The sequence below is a fragment of the Neovison vison genome, chromosome 2 (genome assembly GCF_020171115.1).
Source record: "Neovison vison isolate M4711 chromosome 2, ASM_NN_V1, whole genome shotgun sequence".
NCBI classification, from domain to species: domain Eukaryota; kingdom Metazoa; phylum Chordata; class Mammalia; order Carnivora; family Mustelidae; genus Neogale; species Neogale vison.
The window spans coordinates 84,598,948-84,619,111 of NC_058092.1; the positions used below are offsets into that span (position 1 = coordinate 84,598,948).

Below are 20,164 nucleotides of genomic sequence, written 5' to 3' on the forward strand. Positions count from 1 at the left end.
CATAGAAAAAATTGTTATAGCTGAATGTACATTTCACTTTATCATTTTTTTTTCTCTATGCATTGGTACTTGATGATGTCATTATGGTAACTAACTGTAGTTTAATAATTTGAGACTTTTTGCTCTGCCCTTGTTATTTACCATTTGTCTTTTTCTTTTTCTTTTCTGAGATGCTCAGAAAAGCTGGATTTTATGGTGAACTTCATAAATATCAGTTCTCATTTACAGGGAGTAATTGCCACTGGCCCAAACTTGAGGGATTTCTTAGTCTTTCCCATGTGAAGCCCACTTGTCAGATTTTATTCAAAGTGATGGATTGTTTTCATTTGTAGCCTTGGGAGCCTAAGCTATGTAGGGCATTTCATTCATATTCAGATCATGAAAATTTGTGATCATAACTAGTGGTTTCTCTTTTTAAATTTTTTTTTTAATTCAAGTTTTGGGATGCCTGGATGGTTCAGTCTGTTAAGTGTCTCCTTTTGGCTAAGGGTCCTGGGATAGAGCCTGGTCAGTCTCCCTACTCAGTGGGGAGTTTGCTTCTCCCTCGCCCTTTGCCCCACCCTGCTCGTGCCCTCTCTCGAAGAAATCAGTAAAATCTTAAAAAAAAAATTTTATTCACAAGTTTTTTCTTTGTTCTTATTTTCTTTTGTGTTCCCCAGTTTATTTGCCATTTTGTATTGACCACATGCCCTGCTGTTTCTCTGTGCTGGAGGCTGAAGGTGGAATAGGATGGTACCTGTCCTTGAGCTGAGAGTCTAGTTGGGGAAGCAGATATACTAATAGATATTGCAGTGCAACTCTTTAAGTGTTTGCTTACAAATGTGATCTGAGGGCTGTGTAAGCACAGTGTAGAATTTTAGGAAAGCTCTCTATATAAACATAAATATTGCAAGATTTAATGATACACACTGATGGATACAAAAATTGAAAAAAAGAGATAAAGGAGAACATTTTTCTTTGCTAGAAATATTAGTTTAGTTTGACCGTTACTTAAAACAAAGCGTAGGCCTAGATCAGGAGGGTGCAATTTGCAAAGTCTTAGTGGTCATGAAACTAATACGTTTATTCAGTGACAGCTAACATTTCCACTGTTTTTAAATTAAAAAAAATTTTTTTTCAGTTTTTTGATCATAAAAACTTTTGATATTTTATTAAAACTTGATACTTTAAGTTTAGTTTAATTTAATGTAATAACATATTTCAACTATAATGAGTAATAAAATGATAAAATATAGAGAATTTCATCATATGTAATAGATATTAGACAAAAAATTGCTCACTGCTTATACATTCTCTACCATAAAAATCTATCATTGAAAGATGATAGTATAAAAGCAAAAATGTAAAAATATTCAGAATTTAAAATGAACTCCAAATTTTTGAGTTAATGGCTTGTCAAGTACCAAATAATCTTTTGTTGTTCATTCGTTCTCTCACTAATATGAAAATATTTATTGGATATACTGTGTTTTAGGCTTTGAGATAAAAGAAAATAATGAGACTCAGCCCCTGTTTTAAGGAGCATATGGCCTAGGACCATATGATTTATGCAAGCAATTACAATAGAATGGGATTATACAAGCATAAAATTATGATAGGCGTTAATAGAAGTATAAAATTATGATTGGCTCATTGAGGACAAAGCATCTACAAATCTTTTGGAACAGAATCAGAAGGAATTTATTTGTGCTAGGATTTAAAGGATTAGAAGTAGTTTTTCAGAAGGTAGGAATGGCAAAGGGCAAGGCAAAGGGATATGTGTAATGACTGAATGAGGAGAAATCATGAGCTATTCAAGAATGAGCAGTTATTTTGACCTGAATTATAATAGCTGGACGTGGGGAGGCCACACAGGGACTGATCATAAAGAACTTTTCCAATTCAGTCAAGAAGCCTCAGTGTTTATATGTGATGACAAAAATTAAAAGAGGGAGAATATTTAGAAGTCCCTTTGTAGTTGTGTAGTTACAGATGCTGAGGAGCTGATGACAGTGGAAGCAAGAATAGATGGGTAGATGGATGGCTGGGTGGATGGGTGAATGGATGGATGGATAGATATTAAGAAATATTGGAATTGGTGATTGAGTAGCTCTGTGCAGGTATATGTACAGGATGATACCTGGATTTTTTGTTTAGCTCACTGGAAACAGTAACTTTAAGTAGGACATGTATTCAGGAGAAGGGTAGAAAAGACCAATTGGTTTAGGTAATGTTGCCTATGAGACACTGAGGTGTAGTTGTTTTGGTGGACAGAGGTCCATGATAGGGAATGGTGATCATGTAATTTATATTCCAAGCCAGGATACTTTGGGGAATGAAGAAGGATGTTGTTACTGATTACTCTTGGACAGTAGTCATTCAAGAACTGGCTTGAGTAGATGGGAATGACCTCTCCACTCAGTGAAAGATGATATCCATCTTTTTCTCTTCATTTAGAAGAACATAGGCACAATGAGAAAAAGGACTTGCTTACTGTCTTTAATACAGGGGTTTTTAAAACTTCTATCCATTGAAGAACTTACTTTTTGTTTTTAGAATATTCTGATGAAATGAGAGAATATGGCCCGATTCATCTTCTGTGGTCAGCATCAGAAGAAGATCTGGCTGATACTCTGAAAGGGGTTGCCAGCTGCATTGACAAATGCTGTAAGGCCACTGAGAAACGGATGTCTGGACTCTCAGAGGCCCTGCTTCCTGTCGTACATGAGTATGTGCTTTATAGTGAAATGTTAATGGTAAGAAGGCCTCGTTGTAATTTTACCTTGGTCCCTGACCTGATTATAAGCCTTACAAAGGCAGTTTCTCTTTCTGTTTTTTCACCACTATCCTTCTGTCTTAGCAGAATGCTTTGCATATACAGATACCCCATAAATATTTGTTCACTATGTGAGTGATTTGATGAGTAGAGTATGTTAATAAAAGGCAGAATACTCAAAAGCAACAATGATGTGTAAGATTACACATAGATTTGAAACATCCTCAGTCAAGATTTACATGGAGAATATGATTAGCTTTTCCAAGCTTTTAAATTTTTACCTTGAAATTTTTAGTGTTTTAGAAATATCTTTTCATGAAAGAGTTGCTTACCCCCGTACAGGTACGTTTGATTTAGCAATTTATTTATCATTATGTACAAAGTACTTGAGTGGATCTTGGTGTTTGTTCTGTTTTCTGGATGCTTCTAAAAGAAATCGTTCAAGTTAAAATGATTTTCTTTCACCAGTTGCAAAGGCTTTTCTTCCTCTTATATCAGAGTTTTGCATTTAACCTCCTCAATTCCAGTTAAGGTCTCCAGATATCTGGGATTTAGCAATGCTATCTGCAGAGCTAATGTTTTTCATCCTGTATTATCCTCTGCTCCCAGTACCTTGCACAAACTGGTGACCTCAGGGTTCTGGTGTTTCAGTGTGGCCATGGGGGAAGGGAGTCTGCTTACATTCAGATATATTCATTTCTTCTGCCATTTCTTATTGGAGCCATGTTTTCATGTATCCTTGGTTTGGTGGTGGTGGTGGTGGTTGTTTTTAGTTTCACCTCTGTCTTAGTAAGAAAAGGTCTCTTAGCCTTTCAGCATAAGGTCTGCCCCGTTCGTGTTTATCACGTTTAAGTTTTTCTTTCAGAGTATTAAATATTCTGTAGATATTTCAAGTTGCTGCTGTTACTTGCCTTTTTAAAAAGGGGTCTTCTATCAACAAACCCTTCTTGCTTCCCAAAAGCCTCTAATGTTTCACTGTGAAGGAGTTTCCTCCTTGTCTCCATCAATCTCCTTGGCTACATTTCATTGTTTTGCTTCATTATGGATATCCCCCTTGTGGGGCTCTTCAAAGAGATCTGATTTGTATAATTAAAAATAGTATATTCTTCTCCATTAATTAGATGTGGTTTTCTCTTTATTATGTCAAGATGAAAATTATGTAATTTAAGTCATGTATCAGTGTAGGTGTGGAAAAATTATAATAGTAACCAGAAAGAATTATTTTATGGGTTCTCATTTGATTATATTATTTTGCAGACTCCAAGGGTATAATCAGTAGCACTTACATTACAGTACTGGTCTGTTTTATACTGGAAGTTTTTCTTCAGTGTGAGCTAAAATAATGAAGTACGTGCCTTGACAAAATGATTAAATTTGTGTAAATTTACTATTTATCTTCTGAAGCAAACTATTTCTACCTATGTGAAGCCCAGTACTTCACATTTATGGAAACAGACCTTACCTAAATAAGACTAAATTGCAGTACATGTCATTTGGGTTAAAGAAAGGAAAGGGTTCCTGATAGTAATAGCAATGAAACATTGAAATAAATACAAAAGGTATGTGATAATTAGCTGAATTTTCTATTGATTTCTTTGAAAATAGGAGAAACGTTCATCTCTTTTGAGTGTTTTAAGTAGTGTGATTCCACCAGGCACAAAATTAGACTGAGTAATTTTCAGGATGCTTTTTATCCTTAATGCCTCTCAGTTCCCAAATACAATAGTCATCTTGTCTGGCCTCCATTTAACTGCATTGTAGGTAGGCTCTTCCCTTCTTCTGAAAACCCCTGAAAGACCTGTGCCTCATTAAAACTCTTTTCTTGTATGTCCTGTGTTTCTGCTCTTTCTGTTTGAGTTATTTCCTTACCTGGAGCTTGTTTTTATTTTTTCCTTAATCTGTTTAGGCCAGTTGTGTTTATTATCACAATTTTATTACTTAAACTAATATTGTGAAAACCAGTGAAAGATGAACACAAATAAAATGTGTCCTTGGGTCCATAATGCCTAAGTAGCATGTCTTGAAAGAAAAGTGAGTCATTCAGGGAAAGACATTGTAAAAGACTGGCAAGCATTAAAGGTGAATTCTGCACTCAGATTCCTTCACAAAGGTGTTTTAAAGTGTAAGGACACAGAAACATGACGTCATGGTTATTCAAGAAAACAAGGTGGAACTCTTCTCCGTCAGAGAAGAGACTGATTTCTCATCAAAAGCTTGGCTCATTGATATATTTTATGCTAAAGCAAAGTCTCAAAATGTGAGTGTACGCTTCAGTTTTCTGATTCCCCACTATAATTACCTATTTGATTTAACCATGCCTTTGGAATTGGTTAAGTGGGCTGCCAATTATTATAGACATTTTAGGTGATGGTCCCAGCCACTTCACACCATAGCATATACACTCAGTGCTCTTACAGATTTTTTAGTTTGATTATTTGGGTTTTTTTGTTTGTTTGTTTGTTTTTGCTTTTTGAAGAACTGGGTATGTCTAGAGTGTTCCTAAAATACCTAACCCAGTAAGATGGGTATTGGGAGAGACGAATAAAAGATTTATGGGAAAAAAAACACCCTCTTAAATGCTTGCTTTCAGTTTAGCTTTTAGAGATTAAAAAAGCTTTCTTTAAGTCATTGTATCCCCAAATGACTGATGATTTGGGGAATAGATGCTATTTATATTCTAAAGTATATATTTTTTATCATACAAATATTATTAAACCTAAGTGCAACCTGTTCCATCCTTGTGTTTTAATATGAAGGGTGTTATGAAAAGGAGAGACCAAATCCAAGCAGAACTGGATTCCAAAGTGGAAGCTTTGATGTATAAAAAGGCAGATGCTGATCTGGTAAGTTTCGAAGTTTCTTCTTTCTAGTCATATAGAATTCATTGGCTGAAATTTTTATTAGCAGTGTGGAATTCCATTGCATGCTTGTTTCTAAGGATTCAGCAAATGATACTAAACTTTCTTCTAAAAATCTATTCTACGTTGAGTACCCATTGAGTTGGCAAGCTAAACAGTGATGCTTTTCTGCTTTTCTATCTTATATTGTCTCTTATGATGAGTAAAGTATGAAGTTAATTTTTTTTTTTAATTAGAGTGTTACAGGAAGGTATGGAAAGTACCTAGCATTGTTCCAGAAGGTTGGTTGACAAATCCATTTTTTGCACGTTTTATAAGGTGTTAGTACAAAATAAGTCAGTGTTCCTATATACTTTTCCCTAGTTCTTGTAAAAAACTTTAGAGAGGAAGTGTCTTTAGTTTCAAGTTTCATCCTTTCCTTGCAGAAGATTTTTATGGAAAATTTCAAACATAAAAAGTGATATAACAGGGGTGCCTGGGTGGCTCAGTGGGTTAAAGCCTCTGCCTTTGGCTCAGGTCATAATCCCAGTGTCCTGGGATCGAGCCCCGCATCGGGCTCTCTGCTCAGCAGGGAGCCTGCTTCCTCCTCTCTCTCTGCCTGTGATCTCCATCTGTCCAATAAATAAGTAAAATCTTAAAAAAACAAGTGATATAACAAACTCGTACACCCATCACTGGACTTCATTAATTTCCAACATTTTGTCTGCCTTTCTTCATCTGTCTCTTTCCTCGCCTCCTTTTTTCTGAAGTGTTCTCATGCTGATTTGACATTATAGTATCACCCCCAGTATTTTACTATTTATATTTTATTGTCTTTGCATATCTTCAGAGTATCATTTTGAGCCTGGAATTATTATTCTCATTTTAAAATTGAAGAAGAGGGACGCCTGGGTGGCTTAGTTGGTTAAGCAGCTGCCTTCGGCTCAGGTCATGATCCCAGCATCCTGGGATCAAGTCCCACATCGGGCTCCTTGCTCAGCAGGGAACCTGCTTCTCCCTCTGCCTCTGCCTGCCACTCTGTCTGCCTGTGCTCGCTCACTCTCCCTCTCTCTCTCTGACAAATGAATAGAATCTTGGAAAAAAATAAAATAAAATAAAATAAAATTGAAGAAGAGGCTTTGAAGGTGGAGTGACTCTCCCAAGTTCATATAATTCTCAGAGCAGAAGTAGACTCAGAGGTGTTGGTATCACTTGTCTTCCTCAGACTGTGCTGCCTCCCAGAGAGCAAGTATAAAAGTGGGAAAAATTGTGAATTGCTTTGGTTAGCTTCTACTGAATTCTCCATGATCCTTTTTTAACGTAAGGATTTTGTTTAGTATTGAGTACAATATTGAGTATGCTTATGGCAGATGTGTCGGGAGCTCTTGAAACCCCCCATTAATACTAGTATCGTAGCCCCCATCCCATCCTGGTTTGGGGTCAGCCTCTCTCTTCTCAGCTTTAATGTCCTCCCTAACTTTAATCATCTAACAAGAGATAGGATTTCATACTTACTGGTTTTCTTTGTAATACTTCTCTCCCTCCCCACCTGTCATCTAAGCACCTGAAAGGCAGGAATTCTTTTATTTGGTTCCTGAAGTGTTCTCAGCCCCTAAAACAGTGCTGGAAATGTGGTAGCCACTCAATAACTATTTAGTGAGTAAATGAATGAATGAAAATTGCAGTGATAGCTCTGATTCACAAAAACATACTGAAGATTTAAAGCAAGAAGTCTCGATAAATTCAGACTTTGTGTAGAACATTGAGACTTCACCAAGAAGTGACTAGGAATTACTCTCATCTCCCTTAAACTGTTTTTGTTTTTCAAACTTGAGTTCTTTCTCCTGGATGGAGAGCGAATGGGCAGTGGTGGACTGCAGTGGACAGAATAGGAGAATGGCATCTGAGAGAGAAAGTAATGGGAAATGTAAAGCCAGTGGAACTAATGCTCAATGGGGAATCATTTTGCCATTACCTCAAGATGAGAAAAAAGAGGAAACCCAAGGTTAACCTTTTCTTCACAGCAAGGAGTGTGTGTGTGTGTGCGTGCGTGTGTGTAGATTTAAAGAGTCACTTGGAAAAAACAAAAGAGGGAGCACATGTACAGAAATTATAATTGTATCTTTTGAACTGTGGATTCTTTTTATTTGTTAAGTAATTTTTAAAGATACAGAAATTAGCAATTAGATAAAATTTGCCCTTGACTAAATACTAGATAAAGTACAGTATTTTAAAGTTTCAGGAGAATAGTTAAATGGCTTAAAAACCAAGCATCTGTTCAGAATGGTTTATATTCATATTTTAAAGTGAAAGGAAGAGTAATTGAGATTGTTCCAACCACAAAGATATAGGAAAAAATAGTTTGGGCCCAAATATGGCTAGGCTTTCCCAACTCAACTAAAAAAACACATTTTTTTTTCATTTGACTTGCAAATATTTTGTCTTTTGCTCTATAAAAATTTCCTTGATATCTCATTATAACCTAATGATCCATCTGTATTTATGATTTCATTTTATGTGTGTGTGTCATATCTACTATAAAGTATTTTTTACCTAGTTATCTGCTATGTTGTAAGATTGGAGAAATTTGAAACTTTAATTATCTGCATTATACTCTGTAAGATATTTTAAATTAAGATTTGAAACAGACACATTTAACAGACATTGCAAATGTGGTGGTGGGTTTTTTTTGGTTACCCATCAAAACAGATCCTTCCTAAAATGTATGGGGACTAATTTAATGATTTATGAATGGTACCGTTTACATTTTCACGCAGCTTATTTGTTTACAGACCTCACTTCCAAATCGCTATGTGTTATGACGGTTTGGGAGAAACCTTCCAGGGTGACTCTCAAAATGAACCCGCCACGATTGGTCACAGAACAACCGGAGGGAAGTTGCTTAGAAATATGCAGGATAGGGTCACCATGGAAACGCGCCCTTGTGAGGTCCTTCTAAGGAGCCATCCTTTGCAGTCACCATGGCGACCCTGGCAGAGAACTGAATATAGCAATCTAGCCTGGTTGTTTACCATGGCAACTCAAGCAGGTCCACTTTGGAGACAACCCTGGGGCCATTTCTATGGAGACCTGCTGGGGCTGCCTTTAGAGGCCCCATCAAAGTCACCTTTGGGTGGGATGCTATATGCAAACCCAGCAAAGCAACTCATAATGAAAAGGTCTGTGAAATGAAGCCTTTCCAAGAAGGGCAAAAACTTGGAGAGTTATAATTATTGGGTAGAAATTAGCAGAGTTGTAACATTTCAGAGGTTCTTTTGGGCGTATGAGGTGATCGTTATGTGGGCTTTGTGGCAAACGAAAACAAGGTTCTGGACTTCTACCTTGCCTGTAATTTTGTAAACTCTGTAAATGGACAATAGTATTATTTTTACTTTCTTTCATCACACAAATATGCCTACAAAAATTATGTGTTTTCCTGCAAACTAAAACAGTGCTTTAGAGTGAATTCTTTGATTTATTTTCTGGGTGGTTGTAAAATGGCAGCTTCTTAGAGCTTGTGGTTTGTAGTTCTTATCTCATAACAATAAAGTCAGTCGTTTTAAAATGACCTAACCTCAGCAAAGACTTTCAGAATACCATTTGAAGGTCAGTTCAGCTGAGTGTCTATTTAGAGTTTTGACAGTTAGGCTTTGAAATTAGGGAGACATAGGATCCAATCCCAGCTCATCTCATTAAGTCTGTGACCTAGGGCATGTTTCCTCACTTCTTTTAGCCTTGTTTTATCATGTATAATTTGGGGGAAAATTATTAAAATCTTTCTAATAGATTTGTTTAAGGGTTAAATGATACAATGGAAGTAAGTTATTTGACTCCTAGTAAGCACTCAGTAGTTGTTAGCAGCTGGTTTTTTGATGACTTTATAGAAGTAAGATTTGAGGTGGCTCATGTAAAATGACTTCAGAATCGTTCCTTGAAGAGCAGGGAGAGGGAGCGTGTTACATGCACAGCCAGGATTATGAAAAGAAGTAAAAGCTCAAAAAGCATGCTAAACTTAGAAAACTAGGTTGCTGTATAGAGAGCAGGTATAGGGGAGCTGAAGAGATGCGTCTGTAAGGATAAGCCACAGTCAGATAGGAAGGGAGCCTTGTTGTCTGGCAGGATGAGGACATGGACTTGATCCTTTGGGCAGCATGGATCGAGTGGGAGCCTGAACTGAAGAAGTAGTAGGGGAAAGAGGAAGATAAATCTGAGAGAGTTGTAAAGTGGAAGATAGAATCTATAGCAGTTAAAGAATGAAGGGAAGCCAGTTTTCAAGTTGTTAGTGACTCTTTGCATCTCTGGTTTGCAGGGAGGGCAGATAATGAATGGCTTTAGAGACTGAACTATAGCATATAAAATGGAGGAGAAAATGAGAGATGTGCAACTTTATGTCCTGATAAGATGACCTTTAAGGTCGAGATATTCGGTGAAACCTGCTGACAAATGTTGTTGAGGACCTACCATAAGAGAAACACTTGCAAGCAGTGGGGAGATGGCAGTCAAGAAAAGCAGACCCTCATTCTAGTGGATGGAGACAAGAATAAACATTAATGAATTAAAATTCAAGTTGATTGTCCTATAATGATAAGTGTGGGGAAGAGGGAGTGTGGAGAAGAGCAGTGAAGTTTAAAATCGGGGGTCAGGGAAGGTCTTCCCAAGAAGGTGATCAAGTAAAACCTGAAAGGGGTGAGGTCTTGAGCTACATGAATATCTGGGAGAAGAGCATTTCAAGTAGAGTCAGTAAGTACAAAAGGGTAAATATGCCTGTGCGGTTCAGAAAAAGCCTGGAGACTAGGGTTGCTGGCATGGAATGAGCAAGTGGAAGAGTTATAGGAAATAAGGTCAGAGGGTCAGATCATGCACTCTGGTCTGCGTAAAAGAGAACAGTTGAAAGAGGAGTAACACCCATGAGACGTAAGTTATGAAACAATTACTGTGCCTGGGGAAGACAAGACGTGGTGCGTATGTGCTGGGTGCATGGGATAGGAAAACACCAGTTCTGAAGACTAGCTCTTACAGTCCCACTGAGACATCAAAGCTTGGGCCATGGTGAAAGTGGTGTGAAGTGGTCAGATTCCAGATTTTTGCGAAGGTAGAGCTGTTTGGTATTTGGACATCTATGGATTGTGAGTGGGCAAGGATGACCCCGAGGTTTTGGGCCTGAGCAAGTGGAATTGGCCTGAATTGAATTATCAGATAGTATATAAAGCTATGAGATTTGCTGAGGTCACTAATAGATGAGAAAAAGAGAGGTCCCAGGACTGAATGGGACTGAGCCATGGCATATCCCCATATTAAAAAGCAGAGAAGGGTGCTCCTGAGTGGCTCAGTGGGTTAAAGCCTCTGCCTTCGGCTCAGGTCATGATCAGGTCCTGGGATCGAGCCCTGCATCAGGCTCACTGCTCCGCAGGGAGCCTGCTTCCTCCTCTCTCTGCCTGCCTCTCTGCCTACTCGTGATCTTTGTCTATTGAATAAATAAATAAAATCTTAAAAAAAAAAAAAAAAAAGAAGGATTAGCCGGTGAGGAGAAAGAAAGGAAATTTATACGCTTTGGCTGCTGGTAAATGATTGGACCAACACTATGAACTCAACAGATTTATTAAGGGTCATTCAACTTTTTAGCCACTTCTCCATTACGAGGCATTTATAAAAACAGCTTGATACAGAATAGTTAAATGAGATAATAAAGTACTTCGAGAAAAATCGAGGGTTGTATTATGTGCCCCAATAAAGAAGATACTCAGTGAAATAGATACTGCTCCAAGTAAGAGAATTTCTGACTATGGAGATAAAAGTATAATAGTAACTGAGATTATGAGGAAAATTCAGATATTTGAGGGAATTGTGGTTTTTGCAGTTTCGTTATTAAGTTTTCAGAGTCAGAGCTTCTGTTGGAGAATGCTTATTCACTTCGCTGCTTAACTGCAAGATAAGTCAGGTTCATCTGTTGTGCTAAATAATGCTGCATATCCATTTTATTTTTGTTTTTATTTTTGAATGGATGATTTATAGTTTTCCACTCAAAGCAGCATTCAAATATAAATGAATATGAATACATTTGACATTTAGCAATATGTGCATAGAGTCTGAGAGTTGGATCTAGATATAATGCCATAGCTGTTGAGCTGTGTATTTATGTGAGCAAAAAAAAAAAATGCATTTTCATAAGATCATTATGATCTGGATTTGCATATAGCCACATTCAGTAGATGCAAACAGATACCAAATTTATTCAAGCTGGTCTTTGCTCTGTATGACTTGCTATTTTTGAACCAGTATTTTACTCTTGTCCTCAAAGAGTGGCTATTAATCTTCAAGTGTTCTTAAAAGTGTACTAAATGCTGCACAAAGCAAGACTGGCTTTCTTCTAAGCTTCTAGGAAATGATAGTATTGACATAACTTCTTTTTGTGTATGTGTGTGATGAGGAGGGGGCAGAGGTCCCTTCTACCTTTTCTTGGATATTTATTGCCTTCCCTCTCTCCCCTGACCTTTTTACAAATTTATACCTGTATGCCTCATTCCTATATTCCTGTATGCCTCATTTCTTAGTATTGGTTTTCCTCTCTCTGCTTTTTTGTCCGTTTGCACCTTTGTGTGTCTCTCTCACATACACACAGGTACACGCATGTACATGTACCACATTCATCCAGTGGTGAAGGATGTGACACTGGCCAGTGGAAGGAAAAGGGACTTTTTTCTTGCATATTTCCTTTTATCCATTTATTCTAGAAGGCATCCAGCAGACTTTTCCTTGTTTTTCATAAGCCAGAGTTGTGAAAAGTCCGTGATTGAGACAGTTACTTAGAGTGGGAATGTGGCCTTCAGAATTGACTCAGATAAGCCAACAGTATGCTCCGTGATACACATGCCCGAAGAAAACCAGTGCTCTTTCCGGTAGTAAGAAGGGGAGGGGATAATGGATTCTGGGTGAACAACTAATAGAAAATGTGCCACAAATACACAGTGTAGCACGTATTGGAGTAGTATACCACAGCTGGGGGGGGAGTTAGGGACGGCAGAATGGGGGAGGCTACAATCAAAATGACCTTCAGCAGCTTCCCCTCCCAGAACAGAGTCCCCTCAGAATTCCTCTCCCTCTATACCTTCACTAGCAGGCCTCTCATTTAGGGCATCATTGATTTGAGTGGGGGAGGGGGGAACCTGTGCTCCTATTTATATAATCCTATAAAGGAGGCTAGTGGCTATTTAAGTCAATGGTAAATGTCATGTCTACCTTATGAGTAAGAGTCTGTTGAGTCGGGGATCTCCATCTGAAATTATACCATATTACTTTCCCCCTCTAACATTTATTTTTATGTTCCTGGCACTTCTAAGTAGAGCCGTCCCTGCAAAGTATTTCACGCAGGGTCTCAAACCCAATTGCACAGCTGCGTGTAATTTCAAGCACAGTACTGTGATCCTTTGTAATTTTAGGCAAGTTACTTATATCCTCCTCCTTTAATTTCCTCAACTGTAACAGTTGTGGGGAGTATCTTCCCCAGAGTGTTGTTAAATCAACATCCAAAAACTCTTAGTCCAGTGCCTAAATGGTGTTAGACTGTAAATATGTTTATGAGCAATATTAGAAGAACTTTCTTTGAAGTATGTATTGGATGTTTCATTATTCTGGAGCAGAGTTCAAGTATGGCTATAGTTTCACTTCTTGAACCTTCACAGTGTCAAAAAATATGTATTTTTTAAAAAGAGGCAGCAGTTAGCTTGGCTGAAAAGTGACCGTTCCCAGTGACCTCATCTAATCACTCTAGGTAATTGACTAGATACTTTAAAATGTATCTGAATTAGTACAATCAAAAAATTGTGTTTTGGACTGCATAGGGTTATTGTAACTAAACTGTACTTGGTATTGTGCCATTGACTTATAATGAAGGACATTTTAAGAAAGAGAGCCATAAATCCCTTTATGAGAAGCATCAACATCACTGACTACATTTTATTTTTCATTTATGAGGACTCTTGAGAAAAGTTTCATTTATGTCTCAGCATCAGCAATACGATCTAATTTCTCCTGATCCATTAGCTTTTTTTTTTTCTGTATATACACATCAGGTTTTATGCCTGATCCTATCACACCCTTTACATCACTTACTAGGCTATTAAGAATCCCAATTCAGATCCAGTTCTATGTGGCAAATAAGTGTGTCTTTTGTGTGTCACCCTTACCCCTGGCTTTAACCGTGTTTTTTCCCTACTCTTATTTTCCCTTTGCACTAGTGCCTTTATCAACTTATGGAGTTTAAGCTAGTTGTAGATTATAACTTTTGAGGCCATCTCAAATCTAATATGGAACAAGTGAGAAACAGCAATAAAAAGAATTAAAGTATTTCAAATCAACACATTTTTTATAATATATTTGTGACAAGAAGCATGTTTTAGTCAATTTTTTTTGGGAACCGACGAACACTAGCATGTCTATTGAACGCTTGTTGGCTCATGTTAACTTTTACAAGAAATTTAGTCAGGAGATATTTGAAGGTGAAGTGAAAAACTTGAATTACTTCCAGAAATTTTTACCTATGGAATTTTCTTAGGGAATGTATTACATTTTAATGTTTACTGTTTTGAAAAAAAGAACACATAAACCTACAGTCTTGATGAATAAGGCTTGTGTATATTTGTGGTGGGTGAGGGTAGAAGGAAGGAGGAGACAATGGAAGACTGTAAAAAAACAGAGGCAGTGTAACATTGTGGTAGATGATTTTCTAAAGGAAGATTGTTAGCTCCCTGTCTTTCTCTAGGAACATTTTCCCCCCCCACTGTTTTAACTGCAACAGAAAAAGTAACAAATGGATAAGTGAAAGAAGTGGTTTAACATTCTAGCCATTTCTTCTCGGGATTTAAGAAATTCTACTTACCGTGCCCTTGTGGATTTGTGGTTTGGTCTGTGGAGTTCTGCGCACCGTAGATATAATAGTTTGAAATAGCTGTCCCATATAGAAACTCAAAATAGATTCAATTTCTTTTTAATTTGGACTTTTTGTTAATAAGAAATATGTCCTAAGGGTCTATCTTACATATCTCTTTCACTCCCGGCCCTGCCTGGGCACTCAATAAATATTTGATTATGCTTAGAGCAATAACACACTGAGAGTCTGAAGCCTGGAGAGAGCTTTGATTCACTTTTACTTAACTTGTGACCTTAATCAGACATTAATTATTCTTTAGCCATGAACATGCAGAAATAATACTTACTTTGAAGAAAATTTTTTTGAAGATGAATTAATGTTTATAAATCTAGAGCTTGTGTCAGTAAAAATTTTGGTTAAGTTAGAGGAAGAAAGTATAAAAGAATAATATGCTAGGGAAGATATAATGGTACCATGAAACATGTTATTTAAAGTATGAATCATTTAAATAGGACTTCTAAAAAAAAAAACACTGTATTGCCACAAAGAAATTCAGTAGTTTTTCTTCTAGAACAGTGCTGGATCACTAAATTAAGTGCATTTTGATTTGTTAAATTTCTAGGTTTTGGAAAGGAAACATTTTTTCCTCTATTAAATCATAGTCAATAGGGCAGTAAGTTTAGGGGGAGATAACCTGTCAAAGCACCATTCAACTTTCTTTTTTTTTTTTTTTTTTAAAGATTTTATTTATTTATTTGACAGAGAGGTCACAAGTAGGCAGAGAGGCAGGAAGAGAGAGAGGAGGAAGCAGGCTCCCCGCTGAGCAGAGAGCCCGATGCCGGACTCGATCCCAGGACCCCGAGATCATGACCTGAGCCGAAGGCAGCGGCTCAACCCACTGAGCCACCCAGGCGCCCCACCATTCAACTTTCAAAGAGGTTCTAGACCCAAACTAGTGCTTTCCATTGTATATGCATATTTTGCATCTGTTTAGTACCTGTTGTGTGCCAGGCACTGTGCTGATCATTTGCATGAATTATTGAATGTATAATACTGTGAGGTCAGTAGTAGTTTATTCCCATTTTGTAGATGAGAAAATCGAGGCCTAGCTTGTCAGTCAGCCAAAAGTTATTATCTTCTTCCTCCTTGTCCAAGCACTTGGCTATGGGGAAGTTGCAGGGATGGGGACCGAAAAAGCCCCTCTCCTAAAAGGTGATTATAGTCTACTTAGGGGATACTGAAAATAAAGGAAAAAGCAACAAATGACTGATAATTTGATAAACAGATTAAATAAATTCAATAATAGTAAACTTAAATTAAATTAAATAATTTAATAAATAATGAAGAGACTAAAACTGGGTGATGTGATAGAGAATGCTAGGAAGGGAAGAGAAGGCCTTTCTGAAAAGGTAACATTGAGGACAGGTGAAGGCTGATAAGGGGCATTCCTTCCAAAGATCTGGACCCAAGTGTTCTAAGAAGAATCCATGCAAAGCTCTGAAATGGATATGGGCTCTGCATGTTCTGGGAGCTCAGCTACAGCGAGTGTAGCTGGAGTACAGAAGACGAAGGGGCAGAGGTTGGGGACGAGGACCGAGCAAGCAGGATAAGAACACGTAGGTCTTGGGTTTTATTCTAATCGCTGTGGGGAGCTACTAACAAGTTCCAAGAAGGGAAGACTTACAGTGTGGTATGTTGGGTGCTTTGAAGTTTGGTATTTTTTAAATCTTAATTGACTTATAGAAAATTGTAAGTACAGTCCAAAGATCTTTTTTTTACTCCCTTGAACCACTGGGAAGTCAATTACAATCCCTATACTTAGGACTCCTTGATGGTGCATGTTTCTTACACACAAGGATACTCTCCTACATAGCCATAATACAAATAGCAGTATGAATAAATTATCATTGGAACATGACTTTATCTAATGCTCAGACCCAATTCGGATTTTGCCAGGGTTCTGCAATGTTATTGACAGCATTGAGTTACATGTCTTCTTCAGTCTGCAACAGGTCTTTCATCTTTGACTCTCATGACCCTTTCACTGTAGAGGCTAGTGATTGTTCAGAATACCTCCAATACCAGCTTGTTTGATTTGTTCCTTATGATTAGATTTAAATTATCAATCTTTGACAGGAATATTGCTCAAGTGATGCTGTGATCTTCTCATTGATCTCTGTCAGGTAGCACAGGATTTTTATTTGGCCAGTTAATGACATTGTCCTCTTGGATCAGCTGACGAAGGTGTTGTCTGCCCAGCTTCTCTGCTATAAAAATCACTCATTTCCCTTTGTAGGTAAAAAACACTTTGTGCAGAACTACTTTGAGACTATATAATTACACCATTACTAATCATACTCTAAACTTCCAATTGATTCATGTGTATATGTGTGTGTTGTGTATGTGGTTGTGGTTTTCTGTTAGTCAGTAGCTCTATTACTATCCCTATGTATTTTGATATGCAAATTGCCCCCAATTTACCTAATAAGGCAGTTTTCAAGCTTTTTTTTTTTCCTTTTTGACATGCTCCCATCATTGTTTCTCATACAACAAAATGGTCCAGGCTATTGTACTTTTCTTGCCCTCAGTCCTTTTTCTAATAAGCCCTGGTTACTTTTAGTAGAAAAAACTATATTTAGAATACAGTATCTTGGCATATGGGCACTTGGGTGGCTCAGTCAGTTAAGCATCTGCCTTGGGCTCAGTTCATGATTTTGGGGTCCTGGGATTAAGCCCTGCTTCAGGCTCTCTGTTCAGCAGGGAGTCTGCTTCTCCCTCTCCCTCTGTGATCTCTCTCACTTTCACTTTCTCAAATAAATAAATAAAATCTTAAAAAAAAAAAAAAAAAGAATACAGTATCATGGCATTAGGTATGTTTGTTGCTAGTGAGGTGTCACTAAATCCGAGGCCTGAGTGGATAGAGATAGGGAATGTATCTGTGTGTAACCACACACACACGTATTTATATCTGTATTAATTTGTCCAATTATATATATTAAAAATAGAATTCATACCAATGTCTCTAGTTCAGATTCAGTGTCACAAGGGCTTGCTCCGTTTTTTTCTTTGCTTATTTGTAGTTCTCTTTCTGACAATGAGAACCAGTGCCCATTATCCTTCATAAATCCTGTTTGATCAATCCTTTGTTTGTAACCAGTCTTACGTGGATCTCGTAATCTTCTTTCCTACCTACCTTCTTCTTTCCTACCTACCTACCTTCTTACCTACCTCACTCCACATGGGATTTTGTATCCTAAGCTTGGCCACACCCATCCAAGAGCATCTTTACACTCTAGAATTCTGTTTCCCCATGCCAGCCCCCCACAATAAGGCTGGGTTTTAATTTTCCATTCCAGACCACTTTTTGCAGGGATTACTTCATCATCTTGCAAATGCTTTGGTATCTTGCTTTGGGCCACCCTTGCCTCTCTTCCTCCACCAGCATGGACAGTCGCTTTGCTCTGCCCCACCAAGTAAGTTTCGGGACTGAATTGTTCAGGAAGAGAAAGGGAAATGGAAGAACTTGCAGTTGCTTTCAGATACCCACTCTGTTTCCTGTCTGGGAAACAAAAAGACCTGCTGAGTCCAGTACAATAGGATGATGATGATGGCATAAACTAACGCAGTTGTTATGGAGATTTTTATATGAAAGGTTAAGCGATTTGTGCACAGTTAATGCAGCTGGTTCACCAGCAGACCAGACCTATAAACTGGCTCTACACACCCAGGTCTCTTGTAAATACCATTTTTTTTTCCTGATGGGTGGGCCAGAAGCCAAGAGAATCTGAAGACAAATAACAGTTATTTTCTACTAAAATCAAAACAGTAAGGAATTTTAGGAATTCAGTGCTTTCTCCTTTTATCCCCTCCTAAAAATCATATATAGAAATCATGATACATTGGAAATTGCCAACTTGAAAACACTTTGGAACATATAGAGTTGTTGATGATCTCAGAAACTTGAAATTCTTTTTGTCTTCTTTTAAGGAATTAAGATGTAGAATTTTATTTTACCAGGTCAGTATGTTATGCTAAAACTAACTGATGATGATGATGATGGTAATACTTAGTATTTCTTGAGTACTTTCTGTGCTTCTAAGTGCTGTCTATGTATTATCTCATGTCTCACACCGTACAGTGAGGGAGGTACTCTTACATCCTCATTTTACAAATGTGAAAACCAAGGCATAAAGTTCCTGACACAGTGTTGTACGTATTGGGAGTTATCGAAGCAGGACTCCAGAAAGTGTGCTATAAACTGTATTCCAATTAGATTAGGTTAGATATAAAACTGTATTCTAGGGCAACACGTGAAAAGATGCTTATCAACATTGCTTCAAGTAACTAATCTCAATCAGAGTTTGCATGTGTGATAAATTCTATTTGCCATTTCTGCTGCAGAACATTAGTGGTGATTTTGAAATCTTCTGTCACAGTGAACTGGCAGTTTTCACAGCATTAATTTTGGAGTAAATTGACCTGCTTTGCTTATCTCTCACTAAAAAGAAGGTGTGAAATGAATTAAAGAGGCACAATTTCTTCCCTGATGTGTGTCAGTGGTTCTCAGTAGCCATGTGGCCTGAGAAGGGGTATGAGTTCAGGATCAATAGGGCATTTTTCAAAATATACAAACATGCAGATGTTCTGCCCTGCCAGGAGATTCTCTGATCTAGAAGCTTTTAATTTAAAATGAGTAAGAAAGAAGAAAGAGAAATGTGTTCAAAACAAATCTTTCATGTATTAAAAGAGCTGGCGCAGAGCTTACACCAGGAAAATGCTGGACACCTTATGGAGAGTCCATAAATGAGGCTGTGGAAAGGGCGTGGACACATACCAGATACGGTCATCATGATCACGTGGAGAGATGCAAATGTGAGCCCCCCAGGACTCACGTTTCCCAATGATGATCACTCACAGACAAGGTTTTTGTCCAATGTCAAATTTTTATTATTTTTATTTTTTTATTTTTATTTATTTATTTATTTATTTTTAAAAGATTTTATTTATTTACTTGACAGACAGAGATCACAAGTAGGCAGAGAGGCAGAGAGAGAGGAGGAAGCAGGCTCCCTGCTGAGCAGAGAGCCCGATGTGGGGCTCGATCCCAGGACCCTGGGATCATGACCTGAGCCGAAAGCAGAGGCTTAACTCACTGAGCCACCCAGGCGCCCCCAATGTCAAATTTTTAGTTATAACATTTAGATTAACTTAGTTATACACATTTAAGATCGCATGTATATATGAAGGTGGGGTTTTCTAATATTAAGTAATATTAGAATTAGTAATAATTAAATGAATTAAATAATATATTAATGTAGAAGTATCACCCTTTTCCACTCACTTGCATCTTCAACATTTCTTTTGAGTCATGAGTCTCTTTTCATTGGAGAAGGTTATATATTCATACAGTTCAATAATCAGGAAAAGGAGTCCAGATTCTTTATTTCTGTGCCTTACTTTTGAATCCTTACATGATATGTCCCTACAGATATTATTTCCACCATCAGTACTCATTTAGATGACTTAACAAACTTCAACATTTCATTTCTCCCCAAACATGTATACTTTTGATCTCTAATGTAAGAACTTAGCATGTTGTTTAAAAAAAAAAAAAAAAACTAAACTAAACTAAAATGATTTGAATAGGTAATAGCTTCACATGGTTCAAAATATATAAATTTTAAAACTCACATTTAGTAAGTCTTC

At 37.5% G+C, this 20,164-nt stretch overlaps 1 protein-coding gene across 2 annotated transcripts in view; it reads left to right on the forward strand.

Moving 5' to 3' along the window:
• SNX7 (sorting nexin 7) overlaps positions 1-20,164 on the forward strand; it is a 98,255-nt gene that overhangs the window by 34,800 nt on the left and 43,291 nt on the right. For both annotated transcript variants that reach the window (XM_044238742.1, XM_044238741.1), the window contains exons 6-7: positions 2,536-2,735; positions 5,512-5,598. In XM_044238742.1, coding sequence (XP_044094677.1) covers positions 2,536-2,735; positions 5,512-5,598 — 287 coding nt within the window. The remainder of the gene's footprint in view (positions 1-2,535; positions 2,736-5,511; positions 5,599-20,164) is intronic.